Source organism: Myxine glutinosa, chromosome 7, assembly GCF_964187855.1.
Source record: "Myxine glutinosa chromosome 7, kmMyxGlut1.1, whole genome shotgun sequence".
NCBI classification, from domain to species: domain Eukaryota; kingdom Metazoa; phylum Chordata; class Myxini; order Myxiniformes; family Myxinidae; genus Myxine; species Myxine glutinosa.
Window position 1 is genome coordinate 145,573,280 of NC_136267.1, and position 16,390 is coordinate 145,589,669.

General features: G+C 45.3%; 1 protein-coding gene across 1 annotated transcript in view; it reads left to right on the forward strand.

Moving 5' to 3' along the window:
- Positions 1–16,390, forward strand: part of LOC144893093 (protein mono-ADP-ribosyltransferase PARP14-like) — a 30,416-nt gene that overhangs the window by 11,874 nt on the left and 2,152 nt on the right. Inside the window, exons 7-9 of the mRNA XM_078782745.1 lie at positions 6,115–6,255; positions 8,489–8,737; positions 12,919–13,155. Of these exons, the coding sequence (XP_078638871.1) occupies positions 6,115–6,255; positions 8,489–8,737; positions 12,919–13,155 (627 nt within the window). The remainder of the gene's footprint in view (positions 1–6,114; positions 6,256–8,488; positions 8,738–12,918; positions 13,156–16,390) is intronic.

Sequence of the window (16,390 nt, forward strand, 5' to 3'; positions counted from 1 at the left end):
TGACCTTGAGCAAAAGAGAGGGTGAAGAGAACAGAAAGAGGGAGTGAAAGAGCAGAAGAACATGATTTTAGGACCCGTGGGCTGATGCCGTCAGGACCAGTTGCAGAATCAGAGTCGAGGGTTGACAGAAACTTTTCCACCTTGTCAGGAGGAAAGGACACAGAGTCCAGGAGCAGCTGGGTACGACTGGGTACGGTGGGTACAGAGAGGGATGGGTTTGGGACACAAGATTTAGAGGCAAACACAGAGTTGAGGCATTCAGCTTTTTCACGTGCGGAGTCAGCCGTTAAGCCGTTTGAGGTGAGGGAGGGGATGGAGGGGGAACAAACACCAGAAACAGATTTGACCAGACGCCACCAGGATTTGGAAGAGGGAGACAGATAAGAGAGTTCGGTCTTGAGAATGGTGAGATATTGTTTCCTGGCTCTCCTGAGGGTGGACACACACTTGTTTCGGGCTTTGATAAAGGAAATGAGATTTCCTTCCGTTGGATTTGCTTTCCAGGAGACGAAAGCAAGTTGTTTCAGGGCAACAGCCTCACCACAAGATTCCGTGTACCATGGACAGGAGGAAGGGTATGACAACTGAAGACGAGATGGTATAAATCTGTGCATGAGAGAGAGCAATTTACTTTGAAAGAATTCCCAGGATGAGTTGATGTCAGAGGCGGTAGAGATGGGAGACCAGTCCAGATGATTGATGGCTGCTTGAAGACCGTGCCAGTTGGCCTGAGTGAAATTCCAGACTCGTCGACGCTGAGGAGGCTCTCTGAGAATGGTCAGAGAGATGTCCACTTTGACAAGCACATGATCAGATGAGCCGATTGGAGCAGAAGAAGAGCAGCAGACATTTTCAGGGAAGTTTGTCATAACCAAGTCCAGAAGAGAAGATGCTCCGTTGACTGAGATCCGGGTCGGGAAATTGACAGACTGTGTCAGTCCCAGTGAGTCGCAGAAGTCCTTTGCTGAAGAGCCATGGCTGGTGAGAGAGGTACCCACCCCCAGCCAACTGGCATGGTGACAATTGAAATCACCACATATGAGGAAGAGAGAGTTGGGATGGGTAGATAGAAGTTGGTCCATATTATCAGACAGTGAGATGTAGATGGAGTCATCGCTGTTTGGTGGACGGTACAACACACATATGAACAAAAGGTGGGAGCGAAGGGGAAGCCGTAGCCAAAGGTATTCCTGGGGGTGAGGTGGAGAGAGGGCAGTGCAGGGCGAGTGAGGAAGAGAGTTTTTTATAAAGATAGCAAACCCACCTCCAGGACGAGGCTCAGGTCTATCATACCGGAGGAGGGAGTAACCTGGGAGAGATACCAAGGCATCAGAGACATCATGAAGGAGGAAAGTTTCTGTTAAGCAGATCACATCTGGTTTGTCAGAAGCAACCTGTATGGAGAGGTCAGTCAAGTTTGAGCGAAGGCCCCGGATGTTTGAGGTCCATACCGTTAATGAAGAGGAAGGGGGAGCATCGGGTCCAGAACAGGGGGGGGGGGAGGGGTAGGGTAAGATGTGGAAGAGGAGGAAGCGGTAGGGAGAGCTGTTGAAGGTGTGTCAGAGATTTCAGAGATTTCAGAATAGCTTGGAGAAAGGGAAGAATGGGGCGGACAAAAGGTTTGATGGAGATTGGGTGAGGCACAGTGAGGTGTTATTTGAGGAGGGGGAAGAGCGAGGCAGAAGGTTTGGGGAGAAGAAGGTGAAAGTTGGAAGGGGGAAGAAGCAGGGGGAGGATGCTTTGAGGAGGAGGGGTGAGAGGGGAGTCTAGGAGGGGAGGAGCGAGGGAGAGTCTAGGAGGGGAGGAGCGAGGGAGAGTCTCGGAGGGGAGGGGTGTGGGGGGAGTTTAGGAGGGAGGGGAGGGAAGGGGCAAGGGGGGAGATTTGAAAGGGATGGGTGATGGGGAGGATTTGGAGGGGAGGGGTGAGATTCGATTTTGAAAAGTGTACGATTCATGGGAAACGAACATTTTTTGCAAAATGAGTTTGAGACCTTCGAGTCAAAAATACGTTTGAGGACACTGGAGGAGGGGTGGAGTTCTGGATAGTTTAGGGAATGTAGAAAGGAGGAACTGTAAGAGATGGTATTATATATATATTTTGGAATGAATAGATTTGGTGAGCAAGACGAAAGCATCCTTTTGTAGGAAAAGAAGAAAAGGGTGTTATAATATATGAGAGAAAATAGTTGTTCAGGGGAGAGATTATACATTTCTAGCCGCGTGATCGCGAACGAAGAACGAACGAACAAAAACAACAACAAATAAACGAATAAGACCTGGGAAGGAAATATTTTTTTTGGGGGTTTTTTTTTTTTTGTGAGTACAGATATTAAACAAGGAGGTACGGGGTGAACGACTGGTACGAAACAGAGAACGAAAATAATTTCAGCGCATTCGACGAATCGCCGAGAGAAAAAACCACAAGGTCGGAGACGGTACGGTAGTCTAAGCCTACGAGTACTAGGCCGCAGAATACTCGATACCATTAACCGACGATTGTGTATACATGTACGAAAAATTAGCACCGAAAATTTTCCAAAAGATACGCTATAGGTACACACACCGAAAGATAGATACAGTCTCGACAAAAACACGATTGTGATAGATCACTGAGCTTCGAGAGCGTGAGCGCATGGAGCAGCTTCGAAAAGACGTGACCTCCACGTGACGCTTACGGAACACCTGAGGGAAATGCTGAGGGAAATGTTTCCGGATCAGGTGATGTGGGAGGTTTTTTTGGGTCACCCTGTATGATGGTGAGCTGCCCAGGCCCTGATGCAGCAAAGCTGCCCCAAACCATAATATTTCCATCACCATGCTTTACAGTTGGTATCAGGTTCTTGTGGTCAAATGCTGTCTTTGGTTTTCGCCAAACATGTCTTTTGGTACTGTGGCCAAATAGCTCTACCTTTGACTCATCTGTCCAGAGCACATTGTTCCAGAAGTGCTGGTCTTTGCCTCGGTGTTCATTGGCAAACTTTAGTCTTGCCCTGATGTTCTTTCTGGAAAGGAAAGGTTTCCTCCTGGCACACCTCCCATGTAGATCAAATTTGTGCAGCCTCTTTCTAATGGTAGACTCGTGCACTTTGACATCAACAGTGGCAAGAGCTACCTGTAGGTCCCGTGATGACATTCTGGGGTTCTTAGAGACTTCTTTCAGCATCTTGCGGTCTGCTCTCAGGCTGAACTTGCTGGGGCGGCCTGGCCTGAACAAGTTGGCAGTTGTTTGGAATCTTCTCCACTTGTAGATGATCTTCCCGACAGTCGAATGATTGATTTCAAATTGTTTGGACATCTTTTTAAATCCCTTCCCAGACTCGTAGGCATCTATAACCTTCTTTCTGAAGGCCTCAGAGACCTCTTTTGGTCGAGGCATGGTGATGCCGCACACTTCAACAACAAAGAGCAAACCAAACTAAATGTCTGAGGTTTAAATAAGACAGGTTCCTGCAAGATCCTCTCTAACGATGTTCTAATCATTTGCACCTGAGCTGCTGCACCTGATTCTAATTTTAGGTATTTGAAGTAGTGATACATGTGGGGGTGTACTTACTTTTTCCACATGCGAAATTTGCATTTATGTTTATTTAAATTATATAATGGACTACAAAATGTAAATGTTTCATGATATTTGTTATATTATATCACCTTTATCTGTCAATATTGTTGAAATGAAGATCAAATAGCTGTATGTTGAAATATGTTGAAAAAGTCAAAACTTTACACGGGGTGTACTTACTTTTTCACGTGACTGTAAGTGTCTATATGAGTGCTTTGCCATAATGGACACGGGATTGGCGACAGAGGGAATGACAAACAAAGGAATTTTATCCATAATCCCTGCACTACATTGCACGCCCCACCCCCTCGTGAAGGGGACACAGATACGACTTTCACCGACATCCGGGCTGCACATAGAACTTATTTCAGGTAGATTCCCTATCACGACAATCGATCACCGACCTATTCGGACCTACCTGTCCCTAGATAGTCCTCTATCCTCACCCCCCCCCCCCCCGACATAACAATATCATTTACAATTTATTTTGAAGCCTATCATGGTCGTATCGTAATCTTCAAACTGCACCAGAATCGTGGCAATATCAATTTTATAAGATATTTCAGACAAGCCAAATCATTCTCTCACAAATTGTTGACTGCAGGCCGAGGAAGAGTGTTCCATCAGCTGAATTGGGAAAATAAAGCAGTAACTGTCAGCAGAGGAAGACTAAACCACCTACAGTTCACAGATGGCATTGTTTTAATATCGAAAATCCTTGTGGAAGAGTTAAATTTGGAGAATAGAAATAAAAATGGATACGGTTTTTTTTTACAGTGAAGACAAAAATCATGTTCACCCATTGTTCAAAAAAACAAACAAAAATAATTTAATCCCATCGTGGACTGCTAAGCCAGTCCATTTTCATGGGGGATATTTTCACACAAGGCTTAGTTTGAGTTTCTGGAGACCACTTTGGCCCACAGTACATAAATGGGCTGACCTCTAAGTTCCGAAGTTAAAAAAAATCTCAACTTCAGTTGGCCTTGGCACAGCTAATTGGCAAGCGAGCCAAACTAGTACCTGTTGTTGTGAAAACTTGAGATCTGCCTTCAAGTCATTCCTTTTGCGAATGTTAGAGCGGGATTGAATCGGCAGCCATGTCAACAACAATATAAAACAGAAATCCTCGACACCCCTCAAGTACTTGCTCACTTGCTTTAGATCCCTATCCAAGCCTGACAACATATGGAGTCTCTTGAGGAACTTGCACCACTTTTGTCTGTCTTGGGCCCACTGACTGATTGCAGTCCAGGTGGTTTCTCGGTCCCTCAGCTCCTTCTCCACTGTATTCGACCAGGTCTGAGTACCGAACATCTGAGTATACCTACTCCCCCAAACCCTTCCTGTTACAATAAACATGGACCCTCGATTCATGATCTTGTCGACATCTCGTGTGCCCAAGTCATTGCACATGACATCATGATTGTTGTCTGCTGCAAGTAATCTCGCATTCCATGTTGTTCGTGTTGATTTTCAGTCCGACTTGGAGGTAATACTCCTGGAGCCGATTTACTCTCTCTTGTGAACTTCCCTTGGTGACAGATAGCAAACAGACATCATTTGCAATGCTGAGTTCCTCCAGATGGTCACCCTGAGACCAGTCTGTGCCACATCTGGCATGTTCTGTAGTCCTCATTAATACCCAGTCCATTACAAGTTGAGACAGCATGCATCCCTGTCTGACTCCTGTACATCTTAGCACACTTAACAATTATTAACCCGTCCCCCCTCCCCCCACACAGCGGGAGACGAGGTTTGCAATTGTGTGTGTGGTGTGTGTGGTGTGTGTGCGGTGTGTGTGGTGTGTGTGTGTCGAGGCCATAACCTTTTTTTACCATTTGAGCTTTTGTCATAATTTTTTTTAAACCTTTATTATGAGAATATGGAGAAAATAATCAAAATGATGAAAAAAATGGGTCAAAATGTGAAAGGGCAAGATGATCGTGACTATAAATAGCCTAATTAGCCCCGCCAGAGTGTGTCAAGTGTGAAACGCCCCATGTTTTTTTTTCATCGTTTGTGTTTCTTTATTTATTTACCATTGAGCATCAGTGAGACTGTGCAGGCCATAACCTTTTTTTTAACCAATTGAGGTTTTGCCATCAAATCTTTAACAAAGCTTTATTATGAGAAGAGGGAGAACACAAATGAATAAAATGTACAAATTTTTTTCACTGTCGTTTTCATCAAGTTTAGTTTAAGTGCAAAGCGGAAACTTTAGGATGGCATTTTGACATTATTTATAGTTCTGTATTTGCTGCTCCGTGCAAATGATGTGATACTGCACCTCACGTTATATTAGTGCCAGACAAGAGTTTGGTTCTGGGTTTGCTGGTTGGTAATTTTGATGAGTTTTACTTAGATGCATATTCATCCGCTTATCTCTTGCCAGTTGCGGGACACCCAGAAATGTTTAGCTTTTTTACAATGTTTTTTCACTTTCTTCGATGCAAAATCTAGTTTGATGCACACGATATTTCACTCTGCTTATGAGCAAGATCATGTGTCAAATCAATGAGTTTATGGTAAATTTATATTGTCTTCATTCACAGGTGAAAACGATATTCTGATTCATTGTGATGGCATTGATGGGGAAAAGCAGAAACTCCTCTTTGAGGGTATTTTGCATCATCGTGTTGAGTTGTTTACCCTCAAACGGAACACCATGCTACTGACTTGCCAGACTGCTGAAGGTAGGTGCTCCACCACAAATAGGTTTTTGGCAAATGTTTTCAAAAATGTGGTAAATTTTAATTTGTGTGCCCTATAAAATACTGCTCAAAAGAAAGCACCATTTCTTAATGATTTATATCTGAAACATTATTCTTTTTTGTATACTAAGTCGAGGCTCATGTAAGAGCTAACACATAGTAGTACCACCTTCAGAGGCCATTTTTCCCCGCAGAGCAGGGGGTTGGCCTTTTTCAGGCACCATGGTCCGCATTTTGAAGCAATGTTTTACAGCCGGATGCCCTTCCTGCCACCAACCCTGTTAGTCGCCTCTTGCGACACACAGGGAATTACCAGTGAACTGGTACTCAATTTGCCGACATTGGAAGGATGACAGGCTGAGTCAACCCCCGTGGCATTAATTCAGCCGTAGACCGGGATTCGAACCCAGGATCCGAGGATCCCAAGCCAGCACCTTAACTGCTAAGCCAACACCAGCACCCGAACCGCACATAGAACATATAATAAAGAGTGCAGGAGACAAGAGGAGGAGAGAGGGGGTATTTGGTAGTTTTCCTGATTGCACATTATTCACACCAAAGTTGCTCGGTACAGGCACGTCCGTTGTATTTTTCGTGTTAATTTTTTTGAAAATTTAAAATATTTTTTGTATAAGTTTAGCGTTGTACCTCATAAGTATATAATGTGCATAATATCTCCTGATAGCACTTTTGAAAACTTTTGCACATTCATTGTAAATGATAAAACATCAGCGAAACACGTGTGACTAATTTGTTTGTTGCATGCATGTTGAATCGTGAGTCAGTTAGCTACGAGTTTGCGCATATGTGTGCACACCATTCTCTCTTGTCCGCGGTTCTGCCACTGATGCCCTCTGGAGGTTAGTGCAGGAATTCCCATTTTAGCAATAACTCGTTCACAGACATCATGGGATATTTATTGTTCACCAACTGATCAGGTGGAATACCAACGAAGGATAGACAACTCAAAAGTATGTGCGCTACCTCTGCACCTTTTTGTCTTTACCCCCAATATGCAAATAAGACAATTTTAACATGTAATGAAAACTTCAGATGTGATCACTTGCTAAGCAAGCAATTGTTATCGAGCATTATTTTGAAGGAACAGTTGTCCACAATTGGACAGTTATGGATGGATTCAGATGAAACTTGGTGGGTAGGTTGTGTGCGTGACAAGGACCAATTGGTTCCATGTTGGTGAGGATCCGGTTGCGAGATTTATATTTTCACGTGATTCTTCACCATTGATTGGGCCAAAAACGATAATATAGCACAATATTTCAAATGTAGGTCAGTCCCATGGAGTCACGATAGTCCTTTGCTGAAGAGCCATGGCAGGTGAGAGAGGTGCCAACACCAAGCCAAGTGGCATGTTGACAATTGAAATCACCACATAGGAGGAAGAGATAGTTGGGATGAGTGGTTAAAAGTTTGTCCATGTCATTTGAGAGAGAGATAAAGATGGAGTCATCACTGTTGGAAGGACGTTACAACACATAGACAAGCATGATTTGGGAAAAGAGGGGAAGTCGTAGCCAGAGGTACTCCTGGGATTTGGGAGGTGTAATAACAGTGCCCACGAGAGAACACGAGAGAACAAGGGAGAACACGGGACACAAGAGAGAACATGAGAGAACACGAGAGAACAAGAGAGAACAAAAGATAACAAGTGAGAACAAGAGATAACAGATAAAACGTGAGAACAAGAGATAACAAGCGAGAACAAGCGAGAACAAGCTAAAACACGTGAGAACACGAGAGAATACATGCAACACCTTTGTTTTTTAATGTAACCTTTATTTGGGATCAAATGTTACAGTGACTTGACGTTTACATCTAACATTGGTGAAGGCATATCTTTCAACGTGTCTGTGTCAAATTCTCTTTTCGAGTTAAAGTCTTTGGTATGACTCGTCCAGGATCGAAATCGAACCACCAACCTCACAGACTGAGTAAACCCTCTAACCACCACCTTTTTGCTGAAGGAAGCATGTGCTACTGCAAAATATCCTGAAGGTTAGGAGTATTCGCCTGGTGTTGGCTGAACAGTTAAGGTGGCTGGCTCAATATCATAAGGTCCTGAGTTCAAAACCACTATTGGAGTTCCTGATGAGTCATTAAACCTTTGATACATAAAAAGCTAGAACACTGTTCAATGTTCAAATCGTGTTGTATATTCTTCTTTTATTTCTCATTTTATTTTGCTTTGTTTCAGAAGTTAATACAATTCTAGCAACTGGCAAGTACAAGATTGATGGAAAGGAGCTTCACATTGAGGCTCGGAATGGGTCCAGCTTTGACATTGATGCTTATCATGTGAAGCTGGAAGGTCTGGATGAAAACACACCATTAAAATTGGTTACATCGTTCATAGAACAGAGCAGTGGACGCAGTCACCTCGACTTTAATGTGGATTATGCGAAAAATGGGAAAGCAGCTATCATTACTTTTCTTCAACCTATTGGTGAGAAATATTGCACAGCACAACGCTTTGTATAAACTTTGCAGCAGACTTGGCATGTGATGTTTGTTTTGAAACGCTTTGCTGTTCTTTTTCCTGATTACTTGAAAATGTTTAAACTTCCACTTCCGGTTCCTCTGGTGAGGTCGTGTTCTCCAAGCTCTCCACGTCATCGAAGTTAAATATTTTCCGTTTGTGTTTTTGCCAAATATCTACTGTTTATTTTTCTGTGTATGTGTCTCCTGTGTGTTTCTAGTTAGATCTCGGTTTGTAAATCGTGCATACCTGTGTGTAATAGTCGTTTTGTTAACGCCGCGTTTGGGGCCTGGTCCCTCGAAGCTTCCCTGTCTCCTCTGTGGTTTTTGTTGTTTATTTACGTTCATTCTTTCACTGTATTTCCTTTTTCTTTTCACCCCATACTTCCCCCCGAACATCTTACCCTTTGTTTAAAGTCTTAATACAAAAAAAAAAAAACTCAAAAAAAAAATCTTAATAATAATTTCCTTCTCTCCTTGTGGCTCCTTTGCCCAGACCGCGACCATTTGTTGTCTCACCTCGCCCGTTTTCTCTCCTTCCTCCATATCTCAATCCTCTCCAGCTGATACCTTTCCAATTCTAGTTTTCACCATACTCCTTCAACCTATCTCATTCTTCCTCAAATCCACTTTCACCTAACCTTCAAAAAAATATATATATATATGTACAAAGAATTAAAAAAGTTGGCTCCTCCTCCCGTACTAATACAATTGCTTATACACCTCCCTATTCCTTCGTTCTCTGCTCACCTGGCTGTCAATCTTGTATTCTTCTGTTCCTCCTTCTGAACCTGTTCTGGAATCCTTCATCCACCTACGCCCTGACGTCAGGGAATTTTCCCAGATAGTTTTCACGGTTTTGTTTTAAAATGTTAAAACTTTTCCCTGCAGTGTTGCATTCTGTTGCATATTATAACATGCTTTTCTTCTTCCTCTTTAAAAGGCTGTCTTCAATTTGCTCATCAAATCACTCCATTTCAAAAAAAAAAATTCAATCTCTTACAGTTCTTCCTTTCTACATCTTACTATAATTCACCAAATGTCCGTCCGTCTGTCTGTCCGTCCATCTGTCCGTCCGTTCGAAGGTACCGCATAAATGGCTGAACCGATCGCAACAATATTTTGGGTGGGTAATCCTGGGATCTCCAGGAGTAAAATAGGCTATATTGTTTTTCCAATTTCAGCTTTGCCTCCAGCATTTTCAGGTTTAGACTCCCGCATAACGTTATTTTCCCGGGTGCCGCATAAACGGCTGCACCAATCGCTGCACAGCTGCACCGATCAGACTCCAACAACCGAATCGAATAGGATCGGATCGAATCGGACAAGGCAACAGATCGCTGTCTCCATCGATCTTGCCAAGGCCGTAACACCTATCGGCTCAAAATCCATTTAACTGTTGACTTGGTAGTTTTTACAATGAAGGATACACGTATCGGGAGTACATACGATATAGCGATTGTGAATGTGACAGCTCTGAGGCATCTTTCGCTTCGCATCGCAGTGACGGTGAGCACCAACATGGTGGCTGTAAGATTAAAATCTAGCTTCAAGCCCCCTCACCACCCAAAGCCTTCAACCAGACATACTAACATGCTCCTCCCCCTTCATTCCCGTTCTTCAAAGCAAAGCGGTAAAAATTGTTGTATCACCATTATATATAACGAGCAACAGTACCCGCCCTAAGGGCGGGGCTTCAATTGGGGGGCGCGATTTATAAAAACATCCGTTAAATATCACACGCAAATCATCAAAATCAAAACAGTATTTTTAGAATTTCAATTTCAAAAAAACCACATTGAAGTGTGGTGCTGCGCACACAACTTGCTTGCCAAAGAGGTAGGCCACAACGCGTTTGATAACCAAAATAGTCTTTATTAAGAAAGCTCAAACTACAGCACTGGGCAGGCTCGAGCTTGGAGCCCGCATATATGTGCCGAGGCCACGCCTAGTCCCCGGGCGTGGCCGATCAGTCGATAGGCGGGGCATGCCTTCCAGTTCCCCGCCAGGATGTTCGCGCCACCTGCTGGTGTGCTGAATTTGTGTCCCCTTGCTTGTGTCCGCCACACGCGCCCCCCCAGAATTCCCGCCCACCTGAAGGGTGAGTTTGCGGGGAAGCCGGATGACCCGGCCGAAACACCCCCTGGCGATGGGTGCCGGTCTGGGGGGTGGCGGGGCTGGGGGGTGCCGGGGGTCCGACCACCGGGCGGCGGCCTCGACGCGAAGGAAGAGCCGCTGGCGGGGGTGCCGGGGGTCCGACCGCCGGGGGGTGGCCTCAACGCGGAGGCAGAGCCGCTGGCGGGGGGCGGTGCGGATCGAGGTGGGCCGGCTTGAGGCGGTCCACGGAAATGCGATCCGGGGCACCGCCGATGTCGACCGTGAAAAATTTGTCCCCGGTCTCTAACACGCTGAAGGGCCCGTCGTACGGGGGCCGTAGCGGTGCCCGGTGGGCATCGTGCCGGATGAACACGTACTTTGCCGTGCGAAGCTCCGGGGCGACGTGGGAAGGCGGGCAACCGTGGTGTGCCGTGGGCACCTGGGCGAACCTCCGGGCGGTCTCCTGAAGGGCGGAGCGCTGTTGTGCCGCAGACCAAGGAGCCGTGGAGTCGGGGATAAATTCACCCGGTACCCGCAGTGGTTGCCCAAAGACCAGCTCCGCCGCAGATGTCGCCGCCAATGGGACGGCCTTCGGCCACCGTGTGGTGCGGTCGACCATGGTGAGGAGGTGGGTGAACCCTCGCAAGGGGGGCAGAGGTCCCACCAAGTCGACGTGAACGTGGTCGAACCGCCGCTCGGGCACCGTGAACGGGGCCAACGGTGCCTGGGTGTGGCGGTGGACCTTTGCGCGCTGGCACGCGAGGCACGTCCTGGCCCAGTCGCGGACGTCCTTCCGGAGGCCATGCCAGACTAACTTTGCCTCAACGAGTTTCTGGGATTCCCTCGCGCCAGGGTGGGACAGGCCGTGGATGGCGTCGAACACCGGGGGCTGCCAGCCAGCGGGCACGATGGGGCGAGGCCGGCCGAGGGAGACGTCGCATAAGAGGGCCGTGCCTTTTGGTGGAGAAAAAAATATAATGATGATGTCATTGGTCACGTGGTTAGGCCGCCATATTTGTTTTAACACAAAAGCCTTAAAAACCACTGAAAACATGTCCTGGCGAGGGTCTGCAATCTCCAATTGCTCTTTCTCGTTTATTGTATGACGTATGTGTTATGGGTCCGTTCATGTTTTCGTGTGTAATGCGTTAGCTCTTACACGAGCCTTGACTCTGTATACAAAATATCTATTTAAAAATTCGAAGATTTTTCAAGTGTATTGGATTTTTTCAAGTATTGTTTGCTTGTTTTTGTCTGTCTGTCAATCTATCTGCTTGCTTGTTTGTCACTCACCTCCAAGTCACAATTGTAAACCTATAATCATGAATAGCTACTAAGCTGTAGAGGTAGTCACAACTGAGAAGCCTACTGATTTTAGGTCAAAGGGCATCTTGAGATCAAATTTCTAAAATCGTTATTTTTCATCCGATGGACTTCAAAAATTTGAAACAGCATTTGCATATTGATTCACTGAATTGGGAAACCAATTATTTTTGAGGTCAAACGGTCAAAGGTCAACTTATGGTTGAACTTCTAAAATCATACATTTTTGTCTGAAAAATTGTCAATTTTCATCCCTTGAACTTGAAATTAAACAGCAATTGCATAGTGCCTCACTGAATGGGGAAAGTAACTATTTTTGAGGCCAAAATGTCAAAGATCAACTCTCGGTCAAACGTCTAAAATCATCAATTTTCATCTGAAAAATTATTAATTTTCATACGGTTAAACCGAGCTTTGATTAAGATTGTCAACTTAAATCTTAATGAAATGGACACTTTGATGTATCCATGGCAACTTTGTTCAATGTGTGAGTATGACAGTTAGTCCTCCTGTCAAGTTTGGTTGAGATTTGATAAGTATCGACCGATGGTATCGCGGTCAAAAATCCTCAGAAAGACAGACTGAAAGACTGACGATTTTGACAATGTCTGACGATTTGGATTATGAAGACACCAAATGATGTATTTTGGTATTATTTACTATGAAGATGATTGGCATACTGATAAGAATTGGTGTTGTGTTGATCCATGCCTGTACTTGTTTTCTCAGCATGGAAAGGTTTTCAAAAGGCCTGCTCAAGTCGAAAGCTCCATAATCGAGATATATTGGCGACTCCAATGCAAATGACAAAGTGGTTGTTTGTAGAAGGACTTCCAAGCAATATCACCATGGCAGCTCTACATCAATATTTCCAAAGAGAAGCAGAAATCTGTGGTGGAGATATTAACAACATCTTAATGACAAAGGACAATCAAATGGCATATCTGCAATTTGACAGCTCTGAAGGTAAATTTAAATCTCAAAATGTTATTAATATTTTGTTATGGGATGTTCAAATGTGAATTGAAACCTTCCACGAAACTCAATGAAAGAAACATTTTCCTTCCTCAATGAAGGAAACAAGTGTTGTGCTCTTAATTTTTCGAATCATCTTCTTGGCTTTATTCCTTTTGCTCTCAAGAACTGCAAGTTGCACACAAAAATCTTCCATACGAAACTTTTCCATTTCAGCTTTGTTTGTTTTTTCAGTTTATTACGACACTCATCATGCACTTCGTTTTAATTATTCAAAATCCCTTTCTACATGGAGCTGTAATTTTTATTTTTATGATAATTACCTCCACCACCGAAGGTTTACAGAGGTTATAAAAGGTGGACGAGGTTATATTTACCTTCTTACACCAAAGGTGGACAGAGGTTATGTTTTCACCTCTGTCTGTTTGTGTGTCTGTCTGTTTGCCTTTGAGCAGGATATCTCAAAAGATTATGGATGGATTCAGACAAACTTTGGTGGACAGCTTGGTTAGCTGTGTGACAAGGACGAATTGGTTTGATGTTGGAGAAGATTCGGATCTGGATACGAGATCTGGATTCGGATCGGGAAGTGATTCTTCGCCATTGAAAGACACAAAAATGATATAATACTGTATAACACGATAGCTCAAGACATTATGGACAGATTCAGACGAAAATTGGTGGACACGTTGGGTGTCTGCCAATGACGAATTGATTCGATTTTGTTGAAGATCCGAATGCTATAATTTTTTAAGTGATTCTCGCCATTGAGAGCGAGGTCTAAAAACGATAGAGAGCATGATATTTCAAAAAGTTATGGACGGATTCGGACAAAATGGACGAGTTGGTTAGGTGACAAGAACAAGTCGATAAGATTTTGGTTAAGGTCCGGATGCAGATCTCGCCGATTAGTGGGATACAAAACATCAACTGTTCAGCCCGTTGGGCAACACCTCTAGAACAGTGTTTGTCTGTCCGTATGTCCACACAAGCGTACACCAATCAGAGCTGAGGATCTGGTCACATGATGGGGAAGCATTTTGTAACCATTACAGTTGCATATTTTACTAAAAGGAAATATAATAACCTTCTGTGGAACGTTTTGGGTTCCCAGCTGGTGTTGTAAAGTTGGTAGGAGGTTTCAGAAATTCCTCAATGCAATTATGATTTTGAAATGCAATCGACACAGATCTTGCTCCAAAATCCGGAAGTGAACAGATTATGAAGGTTCGCTGGTTTTATAATATCTCAATGCAATCATGATTTAACATTGTATTTTGATATATTAATACTATAGTGCTAATTTGTGATTGGAATGATGAATGATGCTGTTTGGAATGAAAATATAGAGAACGTGCTGTCAATGCCTGACGTTCAACTGAAGGTGGCACAGGAACGTGGATTTTATCGGTTCATCGTTGGCCATTCACCCTTTTTTAACCAAGTCATTCACGAACCGGTTGTTGATGTCTGAAGTCAAAAAAACTCAAACTCCCCATACTGCTAACTATTGTATCCCCATACTGCTAACTGGTATACCCACCCAGGTCATCCTATCCTCTTGAACGAAAGTATGAAACAGACTCTGCTATGGATGGCATTGTTAGACTATCCATCCTGTTTTTAATGGATAACATTTAGAATCTATAATAAATAACATTTTAAAGCCATTTAGAATCTTAATCTTTCACGGTTGCCGAAGATGATAAGAAGAGGCCATCACGTCGGGGTCACCAGTTTAGCGGTTGCCGAAGACGATAAGAAGAGGCCATTTCGTTGGGTACAAAAGGTTGTTTATTGTACAGAAATCTCCAGCAACTGCTAGCGAACGGAAGTCGTAACGGCTTATATAAAACCAAGAACCCTCTTCGGAGGGCGTGGCTCCAACAGCCGCGCGTGCGTCACGACGACACAACCAAACGCCCGTATGCGTGGGTTAGACCAAACCCATCGTAATGGTAACCGTCACATGCGGATAAGTTAACCGCGACAAGTGAATAAGGTAAACACTACATGCCCCCCCCCCCCCCCAGAAGGCACGCCACGGGCGTGTACGTAGTTCGCGGGTGGAACAGAGCTGGGCCGCGGGTGCTGAGCAGCCGTAGCCGTTGTAGTTGCAGCAGTAGGAATTGCGGGAGTGGCGAGCAGCAGTGCGCGCGAAGGTAACGAAGCAGCCGTGCGTGCGCAAGAGATGAGCAGCGGTAGCAGTTGTAGTTGCAGCAGTAGGAATTGCGGGAGTGGCGAGCAGCAGTACGCGCGAAGGTAACGAAGCAGCCGTCCGTGCGCAAGAGATGAGCAGCGGTAGTAGCTGTAGTTGCAGGAGCATCAGCCTCGGGATCCGCCGTAGGAGCAGTAGTAGGAGTGGCGAGCAGCAGTACTCGGCCTGTGTGCGTGGAGGCGACGAAGTAGCAGTACTCGGCCTGTGTGCGCGAAGGCGACGAGCAGCAGTACTCGGCCTGTGGGCGCGGAGGCGACGAGCAGCGGTGCTCGGCCTGTGTGTGCAAAGGCGACGAAGTAGCCGTGCCCGGCCTGTGTGCGCGGAGGCGACGAGCAGCAGTACTCGGCCTGTGTGCGCGAAGGCGACGAAGTAGCCGTGCCGCCAACGCCCCGTAACGGCGTTCCTTCGGAGGGTCCCGGAGCTGGTTCGCCCCTCTGGTCGTAGAGGAGGAACCGAGCATGATGCGCGAACTACATGGCCGCTCGTCGTTGCTAAAACTCCGGCAGTTCGAGTTTAGGTGTTGTGGAAGAAATTGCGGTCGCAATCCTGCCATGTTCATTTGGCCCCCGAATACGTTCGGGGGCAACGGGGTCACCAGTTTAGCGGTTGCCGAAGACGATAAGAAGAGGCCATCACGTCGGGGTCACCAGTTTAGCGGTTGCCGAAGACGATAAGAAGAGGCCATCACGTCGGGGTCACCAGTTTAGCGGTTGCCGAAGACGATAAGAAGAGGCCATTTCGTTGGGTACAAAAGGTTGTTTATTGTACAGAAATCTCCAGCAACTGCGAGCGAACGGAAGTCGTAACGGCTTATATAAAACCAAGAACCCTCTTCGGAGGGCGTGGCTCCAACAGCCGCGCGTGCGTCACGACGACACAACCAAACGCCTGTGTGCGTGGGTTAGACCAAACCCATCGTAATGGTAACCATCACATGCGGATAAGTTAACCGTGACAAGTGAATAAGGTAACCACTACAAATCCATCATTGTTTCCTCATTTGAGTCT